The sequence below is a fragment of the Anguilla anguilla genome, chromosome 6 (genome assembly GCF_013347855.1).
Source record: "Anguilla anguilla isolate fAngAng1 chromosome 6, fAngAng1.pri, whole genome shotgun sequence".
Classification (NCBI taxonomy): Eukaryota; Metazoa; Chordata; class Actinopteri; order Anguilliformes; family Anguillidae; genus Anguilla; species Anguilla anguilla.
The window spans coordinates 28,563,949-28,585,316 of NC_049206.1; the positions used below are offsets into that span (position 1 = coordinate 28,563,949).

General features: G+C 43.3%; 1 protein-coding gene across 1 annotated transcript; it reads left to right on the forward strand.

The window, feature by feature from the left end:
• Nucleotides 1–237: 237 nt before the first annotated feature.
• cmtr1 (cap methyltransferase 1) lies at nucleotides 238–20,904 on the forward strand. The gene is made up of 24 exons (XM_035422642.1): nucleotides 238–759; nucleotides 1,316–1,426; nucleotides 1,712–1,866; nucleotides 2,875–3,033; nucleotides 3,552–3,644; nucleotides 3,924–3,995; nucleotides 5,004–5,098; nucleotides 6,104–6,176; nucleotides 7,134–7,332; nucleotides 8,340–8,458; nucleotides 8,560–8,656; nucleotides 9,248–9,380; nucleotides 9,485–9,664; nucleotides 9,994–10,050; nucleotides 10,562–10,619; nucleotides 10,720–10,788; nucleotides 10,972–11,103; nucleotides 12,852–12,974; nucleotides 13,609–13,700; nucleotides 14,276–14,344; nucleotides 15,835–15,882; nucleotides 17,618–17,730; nucleotides 18,110–18,218; nucleotides 19,456–20,904. Exons 2-24 carry the CDS (start codon nucleotides 1,321–1,323, stop codon nucleotides 19,589–19,591), a joined length of 2,487 nt encoding a protein of 828 aa, XP_035278533.1. The 5' UTR covers nucleotides 238–759; nucleotides 1,316–1,320; the 3' UTR covers nucleotides 19,592–20,904.
• Nucleotides 20,905–21,368: the final 464 nt, after the last annotated feature.

Genomic DNA, 21,368 nt, shown 5'->3' on the forward strand with positions numbered 1-21,368 from the left:
TTTGTGTGTTTACGTTGTGCTTATTTCCGTAGGAAACCCTGAAAAGTACCGAACTCTCGGTGCTGCATAGGTATGGTTCATGCCCCACCAAGTCGTAATTTGGCGAACGACATACCTACCAACACATCCACATTTTCAGAGGAGCACGCACGATAACTCATTCTCATAATTCTCTCAGTCAGGCACGGCAGAGCCACATCCCACACAATAGGCTTACGTCACTAATGCGCACTCACACACACGAAGGACCCCTGCGACTTTCAGCGCTCGAAACAAATTTGAATGCGGATTTTGGTTGATGTCAATAAAATAGTGGTCTTTGACTATTGGTTTATCACAGAAAATAACGGACTAAATCAGATTGTTCCTTAATGTAAACAGACCACTTTGTTAGGATGGGAGACGAACACTGTAGTCTTTTAGCTAGGTAGCTTGGTAGCCTAAATAAGTAACGTTAGCTACGTTCAAAACAAATAGCACTAGCTAGCTAGCTTGTAGCTCGTTTTCTAGTTTGCGAGTCTCGGCTGGCTAGCTAGCTACTTAAGATAAACAGGTAGATATATAGATACATCTTTTAAACGAGACTATTTTTGCATTTTACTTATTTACAGAATTAAGATTAAAACATTTCTGACATTGGAGCCCTGTGTATCTGGCATCAAGTGGAACTGGTGTGGGCGAATGAGACTTAAAATCTAGCTAGACTGCAAGTGACGTGAACCAATTGTATTTTATTAAGCCACAAGACAACGCGCAGAGGTAACTTAAACTGTCATTTATATAATTCGCACCATTGTTGTCCTAATCTGTCCCTCTGCCTGGCTGCCATTGGATGCTATTGTACATTTTAGTGAAGCTAGTAGCGAGCTGTTTATGACTTAGCGAGATGGTGACTGACACTAGTTTCAACTTTGCGTGCAGCCAGAAGTTCCATTTACGTCCCCCAGTGGAGGACAGCCTCCGTACACTTCAGGAGCCTAATACACTATTGAATAATAATTATTGCAAATAGTTTAACTATTTTAGATGCTTAATATTCGTTTATGCCCAGCAAGTAAACAGCGATACAGTATCAGTCATCATAGTTGCAAACGTGGTTGTAGTGTAAGGATGTTTCCCCCCACAATGGTCAAATAAAAACAATGTGTTGATAATGTGTAATTGCAATGTGTTTTAGCTTTAAAGCATTCTGGTTTAGGTTCGTTAATGCATGCATGGGTGAGTTGGACATGACTAGTATCGGTGGAAAGCCGGACTTGTGTGTGCTGAGTAGTTGAACACATGGTTAATGACCGAGTGCCTGTGTATCTCACAGCCATCATGAAAAGGCGAGGGGAGCTGGGAGACCCTCTAAAGAGGAAGAAGAAGCGTTGTGAGGAGCCCAGCTCTGACGATGACAACAAATCGCACCCGGCCGCTAGCCAGGGTAAGGCAGACAGCACATGGAGATGGTGCATTGAGCTGCTATCCCTGACACCTCCTGGGGTTTATCCGAGCCACCTGCTGCTCTAAGGAGCTGATTACATGTTCTGTCCTCACAAATACAGAAGGTTGCGTAATATTTGACAGACTGGGACACGTTAATCACAGTCCACAAATCCCAGCAGCATTTTATTCTTTGATGCAATGTCTGGCACAGCACACTCAACACAAAGTCCTACCAGTCTGTAGAGCCTCTTTCCTAATATGTGTGTGGGTGTTTGTGTCCCAGACTCTAGTCAGAGTGACTCCTTCAGCGATGCTGAAGAACCCAGACCAGGGTTCTCCATGCCCTTGCTATCTCAGCATGCACTGCAGACAGAAGAGTCCCAGGAGAGTTCCTCCAACAAGTTCTCCATCTACAACAGCGTGTCACAGAAACTAATGGTAAAGTGTGTGTGCACCTGTGCCTTGAAGATGCAGGGTATAGTATACCGGACCGTATTTCAGTAACTTCACTGTCCGACTTCTGGACTTACAATGACCCTGACCAGATGTACACTCTAATATGAGATAAGCCAGTTACTGTTGAATTATGATCTTGTGAATTATGATCCTGCTCCATGTGGAGGGAAAATCAAACCAGCCCAATCACTGACCCATAACATAAACCTGGCTAAGCGTGCTTGAAACAATCAGAATGCAGCACACAGGCAGAACTTATAGCTTGCCTTTCCAGACTCTCTGGTGTCAAACTACAGTCCTGAAGGGCCACAGTGCCTGCAGGTATTTGTGATTTCCTTTCGGTTGGTAGCCAAAGTGTGTTGATTATTCAGCCAATCAACATCTTATTACTGAAACCTACTGAAAACCAGAAGACACTGCTACCCTCCAGGACTCGATTCTAGATTCTGTCACCTGTGCTCTAAAGGCAGAGAACATAACATAACATAACAATGAACAGACCATTCAGCCCTACAATGCTCACCATTTTCCTATGGTTAAAGTGTACCTAGTACTCGGGTTACCTACAGACTAGATAGTATCTAGCACCATATAAGCCTGATATTGAAATCCCCCAGAGTTTCTGCCTCTACTAAATGACCTAGCAGGCTGCTCCACGCTGTGACTGATGTCAGTGTGAAAATGCTTCCTAATGTCTGTGTAGAAATAACCTTTTGTCAATTTCCATTTATTCTCCCTCGTTCTAATAACAGAACTCAGCCCAAAGAACCTCTTGTAGTTCACTTTATTAATCCCTTTTATGAATTTAAAAGGCTCAATCAAATCGCCCCTAAGTTTCTTAAGAACCTGGGGGTTGGCCTTCCGTCAAAGCCTCAGAATCCATGTTTTAGTTGATTTCAGCATTGAGTGTTCACCACTTCGCTCCTGCCTGCAATTAACCGGTCCAATGTCTGCGTTTTTTTCCTCTCTCCTCGCCTGCATTGACCCCAGGCCAAGATGGGTTTCCGGGAGGGGGAGGGTCTGGGGAAGTTTGGCCAGGGCCGGAAGGAAATCGTGGAGGCGTCGACCCAGCGCGGGCGAAGGGGTCTGGGCCTCACGCTGCGGGGGTTCCAGGGGGAGCTGAACGTGGACTGGCAGGATGAGCCCGAGGTAACCTCACACTCACCAGAGCAGTCCCTTTACAGTGCACTGGACACATGAAGTCATTTGTCATTAGTCATTTGTCTAGAGAAATTTACGCTGTGTACTTTTAAAAGTATGATATTCATACAGCTGGACATTTTACTGAACATTTGAGTTTAAGTTACTTGTGCTCAAGGGTAAAATGGCACCTGGCAATCAGACCTGTTACCTCTGGTGTGCAAGCCCAATTCCTTAGCCATGTTTCTATTGAATCCTTATTAATGAAGAAATAGTGATTTTTGGACCGTAAATGTCCAGTATTTGTATAGTATTTGTTATTTCTGAACATTCTGTCCTGCTATCAGCTGTGAGAATGCAAGAGCTCTTGATTAGTGTGTTTATAACATACTCAAGTCCTCTGCTTCTGGTTCAGATATTTTGGGTTTGAAAATCAGCGTTTCCTGATTTAATGGGGAGAGATCACATCTCCCGTTTCAGACATTGTAGCAGCCACGCTTAGCACCTGTGTCCTCTCTCTGTCCCAGCCTAGTGCAGTGGAGCAGGTTGACTGGTTCCCAGAATGCTCCACTGAGATCCCTGACGCAGACGAGCTGAGGGACTGGATGACTGTGGGAATGGTATTCACTTGAACCCAATTTTCTTGTAGACCTCCCGGCATGTGTATTGTTGTGTCCCAACAGATAATAATAATTATAATCATAATAATCTTATGTACAAGAACTTGGAAACATTTATTTTTCACTTCTTGTACATGTGCAATTTTGCACTTACCTATGGTCACATGACTACCAAGTACACTTCGAATTAACCTCATCGTTTTTACCCTCGTGACTCATATTATTCACTGTTTACCTGTATGTTTTCTGTTAAATGGTGGGTGTGTTACTGTTTTCCAGAGGAAGTTGAAGATAGAAGACGAGACAGAGTTTTGCTCTGAAGACCTTTTGCACAGCCTGCTGCGGTGCAAGGTGAGCGACTCCTCTGATATACAGACTCCTCAGTCTCAGAGTAGTCAGTCATAGAGTTAGGATACTCTAAAGAGCGTAAAAATGAAGCTGCTTAACAAAGCTTACGGAGGGGCTGCTGGGTGGCTCATCCTGTTAAGGCACGGCTCTAGTGCATGGGTGGACCCCACAATCAAATCCAAACCTGACCACCACCACCACAGGGTGGCACGTGATTGGCTTTAGCATTGCCCTGGGTTGGAATAGCTTCAGTTGCCAGGACGATGGGGCCTCATCACGCATTACGCCCCTGCTGGTCGATTGGCGCAAGTTCATCCGCTGTGCTCAAGAGCTTTCTTCTCAAGTTTGTGCAAGCCCAACTTGTGAACTATGGTGCGATAAGAAGTGGCGGCTGACATTACGGCTCAGACGAGACCGCATTCTCCGCACTCTCCCAAATCAAAAACAGAGATCGCAATGGGCCTGCAGCCTGATCAAGACCGGGCGTTCGGTAGGAAAAGAAGAAAAAGCATTCAAAAAACAAAACAAGACTTCATTTGCACCAAGGGCTAGAAGCCTCAAATTTGGTTGTTGCTGCTTTGCATGAGTAGTAACTATGGGCAAAATTATGCAAAAATAACTCATATTCTACTTAAGAGGGAAATAGAACTATCCACACTGTAGGACAAATGAGAATGAGAATGAATATAACATTACATTTTAAATGAATAAAACAAAAAAAGCAGCCCAGTCTTTATGGAGGCATGATACTAGCCACAACAAAGTAAAGTCATATACAAGCAGACTACAGTCCTCCAATGTGAAAGATCAGTCTCAAAGGCTGATTAATGTCAAATTTGGGGTGTTTAATAATACATGTTTTATAATGTTGTTTGGTCAACAAACTTTATTTTACAAATTTTGATAGATACTCATGGGCACGCCAAATTTTACTGATGTGTCAGGCCGTTTATGAAAAGACACTGTTGTAACCTGTAGCAACGGTGATTCCACGTGCACGTTTCTCTGCAGACCGTCTTTGATGACCTGGAGGGAGAGGAGATGCGTCGCGCTCGGACACGGGCCAATCCTTACGAGACGATCCGCGGGGCCTTCTTCCTCAACAGGTAAAGCACAGGCGTAAGCGACACGTCGCTCAAGAGAGAGGTAGCTTCCAGACACGAGTCAAATATGTACAGATACATGTTTATGTATTTCTTTTTTTTATAGATGTATCCCTTTTGTGCTTTCTTCCTAATTTTTGAATGCCCAGTCAAATGTGTTTGTGTGTATGTATGTGTGTGTGTGTGTGTGTGTGGGTGTGTGTGTCACTGAAGCCTCCAGTGTTAATGTGGGTGAGCACAGAGTGCCTTCTCTGGAGGCATGTGATGCCATTGGCTTCATGGCACACAGCAGCTTGCTTGGATCAGGCGATTCATCTGTGGTAGCTGGTGTACAGTGAGGTGCTGTCCCAGTTCTGCTGGGACTTGTTACTCTACCCTTAATTGATCAGTTACAGCAGTTGATTACACCATTAGCTTACCTCCCATGGTGGCTGACCAGGACCAGGGCTGCAGACACGAGTATGATTCCTAACCATTACTGACAGTTTTAAAAGAAACATCTATTGTCACCAATCTTTTTTATAAGATTACATGTGCACAATTTTGGTTAGTAACATGCTTAGTTGAAAACTGCAGCAGTGTTTTCAGATTTTTATCATCGAATAAGTAAAAGCACTTGGGGTGTGAAATTCTGACCTCATTTAACATAATAGTACGCTGATGGTCATTCTACTTGAACATTGCATTGCAGACAGAATCCTGGTAAATGGTAAATGGACTGCATTTATATAGCGCTTTTATCCAAAGCGCTTTACAATTGATGCCTCTCATTCGCCAGAGCAGTTAGGGGTTAGGTGTCTTGCTCAAGGACACTTCGACACGCCCAGGGTGGGGTTTGAACCGGCAACCCTCCGACTGCCAGACAATCGGTCTTACCTCCTGAGCTATGTCGCCCCATGGCTCCTGGCTCCTGGCTCTGCTACAGTGACAGGGTGTGTAGGTGAGCTCACCTGCACTCAGGCTTGCTTTGAAATGCACTAATTCTGTCGGCCCTCTTTTTTCCTGCAGAGCCGCCATGAAGATGGCCAACATTGACCACGTCTTTGACTACATGTTCACCAACCCACGAGACCCACAAGGAGTGAGTCTATCCCCGTTTGCATGAGTCTGTGGTGCACAGATTAGCCTATTCCTGCATGTCTCTGTTTGTACTGACTAATCAAGGATTGTGTTACTATGACTAATTTATTTGTCTGGATGCAATGTTCCATGTGGACTTCCTGCACGGTAGTTCACGGCACTGTTTCTTCCATGGCATTAACAGAATTCTGAAGTCAAATTCTGCAATGCAATCATTTGTTTGGTTGTACCAGACTCTCTATGGTTGGCCGCTCCAGTTAATCGCATCCAGTGACCTTGCTACATGCTCAGCTAGAGCGGCTATAGAGCCACTCAGCAAACGTAAGTGAGTTACGGGCAACAAAACCGTGTGACATAAAAGCAGTTTCCCACTTGATCCTGGCCTTTGCAGTCCTGTGGTACAGTAGCTCTACATTTTTCTCTTGACTATGTAACAGGCTATGTTTATGTAACTGGACTCTTTTCTTTATTGAGCTGGCTTTGTAGTATTCCTTATGTAGTACTTAGCTATGAACCCGAAAATGAAATTAATCTTTGTCAAAGCATTCGAAACAGTAAGATATAGCTGATGTACTATTGAGAATGTATATATGTGCATATTTTATTTATTTATTTTTTAAATATGTTTTTTGGGCTTTTTCAGCTTTATTAGATAGGATAGTGTAGATAGACAGGAAGAACTAGGAGGAGAGAGAGGGAGAGACATGCGACAAAGGTCGACGGTCGGATTCGAACCGCCGACATCGCGGCTCGCAATGAGCATGTGGAAAGCGCTCTATGGGCTACACCACTGGAGGCCCCTACGTGCACATTTTAGACATAAATATCATAAATATGTATAGTTCAGAAAGATGTGTGTGTTGGTAGTTTCGCTTGATAGCGTCATGTGCTGCAGCAGACTGTGCTGAGTCAGAGTCTGACGCAGACGGCTGCCCGCCCCTCTCTGTGCCCCGCGCAGAAGCCGCTGACGCGGGAGCGCGAGGGGGAGCTCCTGTACTTCGGGGACGTGTGCGCCGGGCCCGGAGGCTTCTCGGAGTACGTGCTGTGGCGGAGGCGCTGGCACGCGAAGGGCTTCGGTATGACGCTACGCGGCCCGAACGACTTCAAGCTGGAGGACTTCTTCGCCGCTCCCAGCGAGCTGTTTGAACCTTATTATGGTAAGAGCACAGGTATACAGTGCAGGTTCTGCCAGTCACTCTAGTATGCCCCATGCTTTTTATGTATGGAATGCATTTTAAATCTTTTATCTTAATGATTGTATGTACACTTTTCTTTAACCAGCTTTAACCAGTTAAACATTTCTTTAACCAGCTGCTTGCCCAGGGACTATGTTGGGAAATGTTATTAAAGGCATACTATGCAGGATTTTTTAGCCTGTGTTCACAATCAGAGAAGTCTACTCCTCCATCTTCAGCCCCGCCCACTCACTCCCAAGTACCTGGCCGAGTTATAGACACACAAATTCATTAGAAACCTTCAGTAAATGTTTGGGGCCATGAACCGGACATGTACAAATCATTTGAAAACGACATTCTGGTCAAAAACTGGATGTCTGACAACCCTAGATGCATAGCTAGAGGTAACAGCATATAAACTTTCTTCTTACCAAGCAGAATTCCTGATTTGTTTACATTCTGGACAGATGTAACTGCAAGCTGCATCTATCGCTGTTTCCGTCGCAGCACCTTTGACACAAGCCACAGCGGAAGCGTTGTCCTAAAATGTATTCTTACCATGGGAAGCGTAGAAATGTGTTACCACGGCACCACAATTATATTGAGAAATATAATCTTTGGGGGGAAAAGCGAAGTGTTTAAAACCATAAAGCCACCCCCTTAAAAAAGAAACAAAGAAAAGATACACGTGAAAGGTTAAATATAGACTCAGTCTGACTTTGACAACTTTGGGACCAGACTGGGTCACATTTTAGTTAAGTATGATGGAGTACCATACTACAGTAGGAAAGAACCTTATTACAGTAGAGTACTGTACTACAGTTAAAGCAACCCTTACTACTGTAATGGAGTACCATAATGCAGTACCATACTACTTGCATTGGGAAGAAAGAAAATTGGCCACACGCACATCGATAAAACCTGTTGAAATTTCATGCTTTTTTCAGCTTGGTCTGCTATCACCCACTGTTCTCATTTGTTTGTCCCAGGAGAGGGAGGCGTGGAAGGAGACGGTGACATCACTCGTCCAGAGAACATCAGCGCCTTCCGGAATTTTGTCCTGGAAAGCACAGAGCGACGGGGGCTGCACTTCCTAATGGCGGACGGGGTGAGCGGACGAAAGACTTTCCCAGTCACGCCCTTTACCCCGTTTCATTGCTCTGATTGGTTAGAAATGCATCGTTCTGATTGGTGACACGTCACACGCAGGGATTTTCGGTGGAGGGACAGGAGAACATCCAGGAAATCCTCAGCAAGCAGCTGCTACTTTGTCAGTTCCTGACAGCTCTGTCTACCCTCAGAACAGGTACTCTCTGTTTCCCATGGTCCTCAGTAGTGGTTTACCCTATTTTTACCTTTATTTAAAAAAATTAAAAAAAACTGCTCACAGCTCAAACACCATTGGTTGACACACCTCAGTAGTGGTTTACCCTATTTTTACCTGTATTTTCACAAGAAAAAAAACCACCATTGGTTGACGCGCCATTGGTAGATTTGTATTTTTAAGCACCACAGGTGCACTGGTATTTCTATCCCTGCTTTTATGGTGCTTGCTCTGAGTGGATGGGTGGAATATCGGCTGGATTGTTTGTCTGAGGGTGTGGATTGGCACAAATACATGCCACGCTGGTACTTCAATAGTCTCCAGTGATTGAAATTATGTGTTAGCATTACCTGGATACTTGAGGTGGCGATAATAAAAAAATAGTACATTTATTAATTATGTTGCAGTTTCCCACTCACCATGGTCAATTGTCAAATTCTCATGGACTTTTTCCTGAGTTTCTGAAATGAATATTCTGAGGTGAAGTGCATGATGAATTATAAATGGAAATTGATCTACTTTTTCTCACAGCCCCAAGCCTCTCTTTAATAATTTGCTTTTCTCAACTCTCAGGCGGTCACTTTGTGTGCAAGACGTTTGACTTGTTCACCCCCTTCAGCGTGGGCCTGGTGTACCTTCTCTACCTCTGCTTCGACCGTGTCTCCCTCTTTAAGCCCGTCACCAGCCGGCCCGCCAACTCCGAGAGGTCAGCCCAGCTCGCCTCTCAGACCAGGTCATTGGGTCAGCTCCACATTGAATTATGTCACCACTCTGACTGGGGCTCCCTCCCCCCCCCCCTCCCTCTCCCAGGTACATAGTGTGCCGGGGCCTGAAGCCTGGCTCGGATGCGGTCAGGGAGTACCTGTTCGCCGTCAACCTGAAGCTCAACCAGCTGAGGAACACCGAAAGGGACGTCAACGAAGTGGTCCCCCTCGAACTCATGAAGGGAGACGCGGACTTCTATCAGCACATGGTCACCTCCAACGAGAGGTAAAGGAGCGGGCTCTGGTGCGCAGACACATGGCGACGGTGCGGTACAGTGGTTAGGGAAACGGGCTTTTCATTCCAAGAACGCCGGTGAATTTCCCAAATGGGGCGCTGCTGTTGTACCTTTGAGGAAGTAGCTTGTGTAGCTTTTATGGAAGTGGCCATGGATAAGAGCACGTGCTAAATGCCTGAATGTGAATGTACACGCCCATACATTCAGACTTATTTAGAGATTCACTGTACCTGTTGGGGAGAGATACTGGTGGTGGTTGTTTTGGACTCCACCTGGCTTGTGTGGAACATTGGTCCCCTGACTCTTGTTTCTCCCGCAGCCACTGTGCAGTTCAAATAAAGGCCCTGGCTAAAATCCACGCCTTCGTCCTGAACACGTGAGTTACACATCCCTCTCAACGCGTGTCCTTGCACTTACACCTTTACCAACGCGTGTCTTTGTGTTCGTCACTGACTACCTGTTAGCCTACAGAATATTTACAAAACACCCTAGTGAACAGCCTATATTAATTTGGAATTTTAGCTTATTTTAAACATCATTACTGACTTGTCAGTACTATATGGTTATATCTCATTTGGAATTTGTGAATATTCTAATAATGTATTTGAGCATTAAAAGAATGTTAGGCTATGTATGAATGCTGTCACTGTCTCCTAGTCTGTTGATTTGTTCGTATTTGTTGATGGTGTCTGTGTGTACTGGCGATTTTAGTGGCTGGTTACAGATTTCTTTGTTTTGTGGAAATGTAGTTTTATCATTAGTGCTTTACTGTGCTTTACCTGATTGTTTTATGTGTGTCTGTGTGTGTGTGTGTGTGTGTTTGTTTGTTTGTTTGTTTGTGTGTATGTGTGTGTGTGTGTGTGACATACTCTGTGCCTGTTTTTCAGTGCTCTGTCTGAGGCCAAGCAGGCAGATATTCGTAAGGAATGTATGAAACTGTGGGGGGTGAGTATTGACAGGCTGATAATCAGTTATGTTTCTATACCTGTCTGCCACCAACTACAACCTTCAGTCTATTAATGTCCCTCTCTGTCTACCCTTTCAGATCCCTGATAGGGCCAGAGTGACTCCTGCATCCTCAGACCCCAGAACCAAATTCTGCGAGCTCATGAAGGTTAGGAACGTGTGTGCGTGTGTGTGTGTGTGTGTGCACACGCGTGCCTGCGTGTGTTTGATTGCTTGTTTGTGTAGTGTATGTGTGCGTGTGCCTATGTACATGCTTGTTTCATACAGAACTGACCACAAAATCATTTTGTTTCTGAACATGTGTGCCTCTAACTCTGTTCTTCTGTCTCAGGGCTCTGTCTCAGAGTCCCTCAACTCCAAGCCCACGCCCCTGAACGCCAGCACAATAGACAAGGTTCACCATGTCCTAGACTACCGCTGCATTGTGGGAGGCGGTGAGCAGCTCTTCCTGCTGGGCCTAGGGGTGAGTTTGGCTGGAGTATTACTGCATGAGAGGAGAGGAAGGTGATGGGCAGTTTCCACTTTCAGGCGTTGGATGATGAATTATATTGTACAGTGTCTTTATGAGGTCACAACTTTCACTGATTGTTGGACGGTCAGAAGTACCTTTATTCTGTGCTGGTGGTTGGCTGACAGTTGGCTCTGTTATCGCCCAAGGATGGGAGGGTTTCAATCGGCTCAGATTACAGCATCTCATTGCTCACTAGTGACCCCTACTGGTCAGTCAGGCACCTGCAATTCCACCTGTTAAGCTGCTCATGAAGTGTCTTCTATTGTCTCGTGTCAACTGTGAGTGTAACTGTTGCAAACTATGGCGTGATAAGAAGTGGCGGTTGACGCCATTATTTCGGAGGGGAGCGGGTACTTGTCTGCAGTCTCCTGAATTGCTTGTGGATATTGCAGCTGTGAGTGCTGATATATGTGTGATTGGGAATTCCAAATCGGGAATGAAAATGGAGAAGCTTTCAGAGTTATAGAAAGCAGTGCTTTCACAGCATAACAGTAAACATATTTCACTGCAATATTATTATATCGCAATCTCAGAGTCAGAGTCATTCACAGTGAAGAGTGGAAGATCACCTCAGCCACCACCAATGTGTTCACTGACAGTACTTCTACAATATTCTACAATAACTGGAGAACTGCTACTGAGCTGTAAAGCAATATGTAATGTGTATAGTGCATTTAACAACCTCAAAGCGAGAGTTGTGTAATATACCAGTATTGAAGAAATACTGTGGTACCAAAATTTTAAACCAACAAATGTTTTTACCAACAGTTTTCCAAATTTGACATTATGTTATATTGCAATTAAGTGATTGGCGTCCATTGCAAAGAAAATACTGTGCCTTTAAGAAATTAATGTGCTTTAAGTATTTTGCCTACTAAGCCAACGATAAAGGTGATCCTGACAAAATTATTACGGTGCCCGTTTAGTTTGTCTCACTAAGGGAGGTAACACGTCTTGGCTGACCAGACGTCCTGTTTTTCCTCTTTTTGAGATCTATAATACACATCCAGACAGGACTTCTAAATTCCTAAAAATATCCCATTTTGGTAATTTCATAGACCATATATGAATAAATAGCCTAGTACTATATTCATAACACCCGCCCACCCATGCTCTTTTTTGAAGTCCACTGTGGTCACCCTAAACAAGTCCAACCTAGTAAAGCATCTGTCTGACATGCACCCTGATCTGTTCATGAAGTTCAGATTCTGACAGGTGTGATAATAACAGATAGAAACATGACAAGTGTAGATTAAGGTATTTCATGGTTTAACAACGGTTCATAAGCAACTCTTGAATAATTTCATTTCTGATTTTGTGTTCAAGATATTTCGTTAATAAATATTTTTGAAAAGCTATGTTAAGTTCACGTAAATTTTTTTTTCGCAATTCCTGGTTATCAGTTATTTACCCTGGTATTGATTTGGTGTCGATATCAAAATACCGAGGCTGGCATCAGTATCAAAGTCAAAACTCTGGTTTCGGAACGGCATTACTTCACAGTTAAGGAGGGGAAAGTCTCTCGACCACCGCCAGTGTGTAGCACCCACCCGTGTGATGCACAGCAGCCATCTTGCCAGAACACACTACCTGAAATGGTGAGGGAGGGAATTATTAAGCCAGCTAAACTTTGCACGCCGGAGTAGTTACGGAAATGGGGCGTTCCTCTCAGCTGATAGCTCCTGTCCGTTCCCCTGCAGAAGTCTCAGATGTACACGTGGGACGGCAAGCTCCCGCTTCGCTGGAAGAAGCTGGACTTCAAAACCGAGCTGCCCAGGGACACCGTGCTGAGCGTGGAGATTGTACAGGAACTAAAGGGCGAGGTGCAGTAACGTCGCAGGGTCCAAAAACAGCCTTCACACCAATAGGAAGGGTCCGTGTTACGTTTATGAGCGCTTTTAAAATCACCAGCTGGTAAAAAAAAGGCCATCCCACTTCTTGATTTTCTAAATCTTCAAGTCAGAATGTAAGCAGGACAAAACCTGATTGTAGACCTCCAAGGAAAGCCAGGGCTGGGACTGGTGTTTCTGAGTGAGGAGCGTCCTTTATCCCAGTTAGCAATATAATACATCCTGGTTAGTAGATACTATATACACTGGTTAGTAGAGGTTATATCCTGGATCTTGGATGGGGACAGCTATAGTGCTTTAGACGGTGTAGTTCTTTAGATTAGACAAAGCAGTCGCATCTCAAGATGTTAGTGCCGTGTGTAGCCATATTTTAAAATGATGTACATTTGACACGTTTAAACAGCATTTTAATGTGGCAGAAACAGGAACTAAAGTCATTGGATGTCAGTCTTGTTTTTCATATTTACTTCAGGGTCTACCTGTGACTTTGCACAGTTACACCCTGACACTCTGGCTTCTACATTTTTAGCTAAGGGTCTCCACCTCTAAGACTCCTAGATGAATGAATCTGTAGCCTGACTGTTAATGTCTTCCTGGTTTCCCACAGGGCAAGGCTCAGCGTAGAATCAGTGCAATTCATGTCCTGGATGCTCTGGTGCTGAACGGAACAGATGTCCGGGACCAACACTTCAACCAGCGGTCAGTCCAGTGAGATATGAAAATCTCATGTGCCTGTTTTTCAATAGAGACCTGTAAGGCAGTCTTCACACATGCACATTGCATACCTTATCTGATATTCTTTAAACATTAATGTATACCAGACCCCTAAAAAATAACCAATCCAACTAGTCATTACATTTTCACTCATGTCATTCAATTTTAGCACACAGATGCAATCTTTTGTCATTGTGATGGGCTTGTGTGACTGGTTAACACATAAAACGTTATAGCCTTAATGTTATAGGAGAGTCTGCTCCTGTCCCATCTGTTGAGACATCCTCTTCTTAATCTATTTCCTGGTTGGATGCTGTTTGTACTGACAGCTGTATTGTAGTGAGTGTACCAATCAGAATATTGCATTTGTTTACTGAAAATTGTCACTGCTGCAGTGGACATAACAGGCCATGCGATTCCTTCTAATTCAGATGTTAACACTCACACATTCCCATCTAGATCTGCAGCACACCAAACTAGTTAGACAATCTCATTCGTAGTTGAGGATTTAAAAATTCAACTGTCTTGGTTTTAATGAAATATGTTGGGCTAAATAACAGAATCCAGATGGCAGAGAAGTTTGTGAGAGCAGTGTCCAAACCCAGCCGGCCGGAGATGAATCCAATCAGGTGAGTTAGCGGGCACCTAGGCACCTTGTTCCCCGTCCGTCTGCTCCAGGATCGGGGAACTATGTTCTTGGAGGCTGTATCTTCCTGGATTTCCTGCCAACCTCTGCTCTGTTAATTAGTTAAATCATTTATATGATATGACTTTTTATGTACATGTATTAGGCCCGGCAATGTACAGTAACAATAATTATTATATATTTTTTGAATGCAATAACAATCATTGCCACCATGTGGTGTATTGCTTGTTTAAAAAAAAAAAAAAAAATGTAATCATACCTGATGCCTACGGCCACAAGTTTGTCTCCATCCTGTGACCTGAAGTTTCTGAGACATTTATAAAAATAATTAGTTGATCTAATATGGGGGAGTATAAAGGAAGGAATATGAACATGGATGGAAGTTTAAATGATACGAAAAGCATGTCTTTGAGCCAGTGGTCCTCACTCCCGGTCCTGGAGAGCCGCAGGGCCTGCTGTCTTTTGTTGTTTCTTAGTACTTGAGTAGCACAGCAACTAAACATTAAAGCCTTTGTTTACAGTTAATTAGGGTAATCTGTTTTTTTGGGTCTGAACCAGTCGCAGATCTTAAGGAAAAAACAAAAACCAGCAGATTCTCTGGCTCTCCAGGACCAGGATTGAGTATCACTGCAGTAAGAAAGAGAAATGCATCCATATAAAGCAAGTCTTTTTTGTTTTAGCCCAGCACTGATTCTACGTTCTAAGGTCTTGTTTGAAGACCATTTTAGTTCATTAGTTGAATCATGAATTTATTTATTTTTATTTAACATTTTAAATAAAACTGGCAGAGCACTGATGTGCTGTGTGAGAAAACTAGGGGAGACAAACTGGTGGCTCTACTGATCTGGTAGTGAACACCAAAACTTCAGAGGCCACATGAAATACTTCCGGAAAAAAAACACCACCAGTGCTATCCATTGGGTGTTGGTAAGACAGCCAATCAGCAGCAAAGTCCTGTAGTTTCCATGTGATCGTGTGACATGCTATTGTCAATCACATGGAAGCTGGAAGGCCTTGCTGGTGATTGGTTGGCCTATCAACACCCAATAGATATATACTGTGATGTTTTTCCCCGGAAGTTTGGATGTTTACCACCCATCAGGCATGATTAAAGAAAACAATGAAAGAAAGCTGATACACCTCATGGTGATGATTGTTATTATGCTTTAAAAATATTTAATTATGAACCTTGTATTACTGTATATCGCCTAGCCCTAACATGTGCAATAGGCTGAGGAATGAGAGCTGAAGACTTATTGTGTCATTACACCAAACATTTTACTGTGGTCTAATCTGTGAGTGTTACAGATGTTCGCTAATTTTGCCAGGTAATGGTAATGGGTGGAAATAAAAACCCGAAGCGGATACAGCCCTCCAGGAAACGGGTTCCCCACATTGTCTCTTGTGAATGACCCACACACACTGTCTGGAATGTCAGTTGTTGGACAGAATTTGAATTCTCTCTTTTTTTAGAGTAAAGGAAGTGTACAGGCTGGAGGAGATGGAGAAAATCTTTGTCAGGTAAGACAGAGAATGCCTCGAGCCAATGAACCCCAGTTTCTAACTCAGACCAAGTTAGCCTGACCCTTTCCCCGAGCCATTTTGTAATTCATACAGTGCCCGCCAAAGGTCTGGAAACAGTGTGAAATTTATTTTTTGCTATGTAGTTGAAGCATTTTGATCTGAGATCAAAACATGATTATGAGACAAAAGTTAAATCAGCTTTTATTTTATTGTATTCATGTGCGTATATGTTTACCATTTTACAGAAACAACTGTTTTTGTGTTGAGTCCCCCAACTTTCAGCTGTGCAAAATTAAATTAAGGGATGACTGGTGCTCAGGTGTTTCCTTTGGTATGGATTATTCATGCATAAAAGAGAAATGAGTGTCTAGTCTTGATTTTAGCATTTGTTTTCATCTGTGGAGATTGCATTTGGAATTAAAAGGCATACACCATCATAAAGACCATTTGACTAACTATGGCTCAAAATCAACTCATTTGTAAGCTGAGAGAACAGAAGAATTCATTAGGAAGGATGGTACAGACACTGGGTATATCAGGTGCAGAAGTTTGGTAGGTTTTCAAAAAGAAAGAATAATAAATGAGCACGGTACCAGACTGCCAAAGAAACTGCAGTTGATGATAGGCAAATCCTAAAACCTAAAAAAAATCCTTAAAACAAAGGTCAGTGACATCACCAGCAGTCTCCAGAGGGCAGGGGTGAAAAGCCACCATACGCAGAAGACTTCAAGAGCAGGATTTTAGAGGCTACACAGCAAAATGCAACCCTTTCATCAGCAGAAGACCGATTTCGTCTGGCTATGTACACAGAAATTCCTCCAACCTTGTCGGGCAGTGCTTCATCCTGCTGCAAGACAATGACCCCAAAACTCACTGCCTACAATAACCAAAGCATCCATCAGTGGGAAAAAGTGGACAGTTTCGGACTGGCTAATTCATTTGCCTGATTTAAATCCAATCAAGTGTACATTTGACATTCAGGAGACTGCAGAAACCCCCTGAAACAAAGATCAACTCAAAGCCACTGTAGTGAAGGCCTGGAAAGGCATTGCCAAGGAAAATACCGAATGATTGCTGATAAATGGGTCATAGACTTGATGCAGTTATTGCATTTAAGGGCTATGCAAACAGATATTTGACTTTATTGCTTTGATTTATTATTAAGTTCATCCGTTAACTTAATTTTGCACAGCTTAAAATGGGGCAACTCAACATAAAAACAAAGCATAAAAATAAACAAAAAATAAAAAAGCTGTTTCTGTAAAATGGTAAAACATACGCATGTAAATATAATGAAATATAATGTGATTGACTGTACTTTTGTCCTATTCATCTTTTGATCTCAAATCCAAATGCATTAAGTATATAGCAAAAAAAAATAAAAAATTTCACTGTGCTGTTCTCGTACTTTTGGAGGTCACTGTGAAAAAACTGATTCAAGGTCAAAGTTTGAATAATATTTGGGGGGACTCTGTAAGTGAGGTAATGTCAGCCATTCTGAGAAGGCTGTGTGGATTAGGCAGTGTACGCAGTGAAGATGAGAAATGAAAATTAGAAGTTGTTAAACATTCAAAGTTCAAACTGTGACAATAAGTTGTTTGTACAAGTACAAATCAAAAATACGTTAAGTTCTTTTTTTGGCACAGATTTTGCTCCACATGTTTGGAGCAGATATGTTTGAATTGTGGATTTTGCTCATGGGTTTAGCCTCATGGCTGTGGTCTGCCCCCAGGCTCGAGATGAAAGTGACCAAGAGTTCCGGAGGCGTTCCTCGTCTGTCCTACACTGGCAGGGACGACCGGCACTTCCTCCCCACCGGCCTCTACATCATCAAAACCGTCAATGGTGAGTGTGGGGGGGGAGGGGCCAAGTGGCTTTCTGACGCCTCTGACTGGAGGAACGGCTGGGCTGGACTGATTTCATGGACCAATGCTGTGTTCATGTTTCAGGGATGTAATTTTTCTGTATTAATTAGGAAATAATTTTTCAAGGGATTCTCAGACCCTAACAGATGACTTGGGTGCTTCATAGGCACACATAAAAAGCTTAAGCAGTCTGGCAGTTGATAGTGTGACAGAATTTTTTCACTATAAAGCCAATCACTGGTGGCCCCAGAGACATTGGGGTCTAAAAACTCAATATTTTCTGTGTGTTGCTCTGTGGTTCTGTCTCCCTCACTCTTTTTCCTTTTCTCTCCTGTCCTCCCCCCCCACTGGGCTGCCAGACCCGTGGACCATGGCATACAGTAAGAACTCCAAACGCAAGTTTTTCTTCAACAAGCTGACAAAAGACTCCACCTATGACCTTCCACCCAATGCCGTGGCCCCCTTCCAGTACGTATGACAGCATGGGTACCTGGGCTTAAAGGAGTAACATGGTGGTTGAACGTGACACTTCCCAGTTGTCTTTAGGCAACAACAAAACAAATGTGCATAATTCTTTTATTATTCAGTCATTTCAATGTACTTTAAAACGTATTTTTCTAAGCCTAAATTTCCTATAAAAGTTCACCCGAACCGTCTGGGCGTGGTAATGAGAACTGTCAGTTAGCTATGATTGACAGACCGTGCCCCGTTACCATAGCTACCCCCATGATACGCACTCTTTTTGGGAGACTGAATTTTCACAAGCTAGCTAGCTTAGTAGTATATCAAGTATCGATAGATAGCTAAGATAACGACGTTGACTTCTATCCAATTATAATTTTTGCTATCTAGCTAGCCAAGTTAAGATAAAAGCACAACTATAACGTCATCATAAAAGCAAACTAGCTAGCTAACGATCGATAACATTGCCTTATGAAAGCAAACTACCTAGCTAGCTAACATTAGCTAGCTAGCTAAATGAATATAACCAGAAATAATCTAATAGTCCTTAAAAGGCACTCTAATTTTAGTGAACCTAACGTTAGTCAAATATTTGCATTGTCTTGCCTGTAAGCCAGCGGCGCAAACTATGGGTCTCGAGTTATCCATGGGTTTACGGGGCGTGGAAAGGGGAGTGGTTACTGTATTCGTGACTCACCAAGTTGACAACTTTCTCAACCGGTTGAAAATAGGACGATAAATTTAAAATGCATATTTCTCCAAAAATACAGAATTGACATATTTAATACTTTACTCATTGTGTTTCTTCAATGCCTCTTGTGCAAATAGCACATAAAACCAAGAAAGTGTGAAAATCACCATGGTACTCCTTTAAACACATATCTGAGAATAAATCCCCATTAATTCTGGATTCAAAAATGCAGTGCTGTTTATGTAACACTGAATTTGTGAAACTTGTGTGATGTGTAGTTATGTCTGTGTCTGAACATATATTGCTTACTGTGTATAAAAGAAATGTGTTCAAATTCAGTGCTACATCAACAGCAATACAAGTACCTAGTTCTAATATATTTTATATCTGCATTTGGGCTAATTGCTATTATTCCTTTCTCACATAGGAGGGATCTCAAAACTCAAAGCTAAAACAGAATTTGAGATCCCCGTTTTGGGTGCTACTTTTTTCAGGCTTGAAAATGAACAGCAGATGCTGGTATTGTAATTGCTCCCAATGTTCTCTCCACAGTGTCTGTCACTTTGAGCGACTGTTCTGGGCATGGGAGGAAGGTGTCAAAGTTCATGACTCTCAGACTCGGGTGGACCCTGAGAAGCTGTCCAAGGAGGATGTGCTGGCCTTCATACACCAGCACTATCAGCCCTGAGGCAAACCAGGGCTGTTCTGAAAGACAATGTCCACCCAGTAACCCCAACCCTGTTTGGGCTAGTACCACATCCTTCCTCACTAAAAACTGCTTATATGGGTGCCCCCTCTGCACACAGTTTCCTTTCTGAGAGTGATGAGAGTTCTGCGAGTATCTGTCTTTCTGAGCTCATCTGCACTGGTCATGAGATCGCAGTGGCTTATGTTCACAATTTCCCAATCCGCTGAGTGCTTTTATTTTATTACATTTCTCTTATTAGCTTGAGGGCTTGTCAGTCAGGCTGTTATTGTGCACAGTCACTTACCAATAATCTCACAATCAGTCTTGGTGAGCTCTGAAATCTGTGCATCTGCGGAACTCTTCTCCATGTTTTTATCGCAGCCTCCTCCCAGACATCTGTTCCGTGTGTGGACTCAGTGTGCTCCAACACCACACCCTGACCAAACTCTTTCCTCCTTTCAACTCTAGTTGATGAAGGGGTAAGTTCCTGCTCATATATCAGCCCTGGTTGAACTACTGTGCACTGACGCCGATTGTACCGGACAGAGGAATTTCCCCGCGTGCCTCAAATCTCCTACTAGAAGTAGATCAGTTTGTGTTTTGCACTATAGACAGTAGAGGGGGTCAGCTCTTCCTTCCAAGGTCTGTTTGCTTTTCTGCCTGCCTCGGATGGGCCAGTACAATCATGCTCTCAGAAATGAAAGCCATCCTGTTTAAATGGGAGTAGTGAATCTCACCACATCTCAACACAGCGTTATGTGAGATATATGACTCAGATTTGCGACTGGCTCATCATGGAAGAGGCTTACCCAGCCTGCGCTCGGGTCCCGCTCTGTCCTGCTTCCCTCCTTTCACACTGGTTTAGGTTTGTCTTAAAGGTTCCTTTGTAATGTAATACTGAAAGTACACGGATATCCAGAAAATAATAAAATGATTGGTTTCAAACCTGATATTCCTTGCCAAGGCATGGCAAAAAAGTACTGCATGCTGGATATGATGCCATTTACCCTTTACAGTTATTAATGACCTGTAGCCTGTCTGTGTCACTGGGGTCACACACACTGCAGTAGCAGATTTGTATTTGTATGTGTCTACAGAAACTATTAGCCTAATAGCTGCATGACTTGTTTGGGCTCATATACTAAGGAACAGACTTTAAGGGTCACTGGGCAGTAGGCTGATAACCCCGTAGTCATGAATCGTCCCTCATCCATTAGCAGCTTGGTCTCATATAAGGTCAGCTCACTCCACTGGAATATGACGCATGATGTTTAATGTAAAACTGTAAGATAGTAAACCATTTTTTAAATTTACTTAGCTGTACGCTGTGTTACTAAGGACAAAACCGCAAGCGCCCATTCGGCCAGCGGAGGCGCTGTTGTGCAGCGAGGTGGGACTGTACCACAGTCACTGCTGGTCACCCTGCCTGGGTAGCGCTACGGGCAAGTGTGCATCAGCCTGTGGAGCTGTCAGCCAGTGTGACACTTGCACATCATGATTAGAGTCTAGACTGCAATAAGAACTACTGCCTTAGCTGGACACACGGTCTACTTTCTTCTCTGTTTTCAGGTGGAAACGGTGTCTGTTAAGGAGAATGTCTATAGTTAGTTTACTTATATAGGGGAGAAAACCTGAACCTGGATGGAACTCTGAACACATCACTCGCTACACTGACAGCATTACACAGTACACGTATCCGTTTCTGCAGCTAATACTGTTCACACCTGTAACAATGTGACTGGTCCTTTCACCAGTGGAACCGCTTAAAAATTAATAT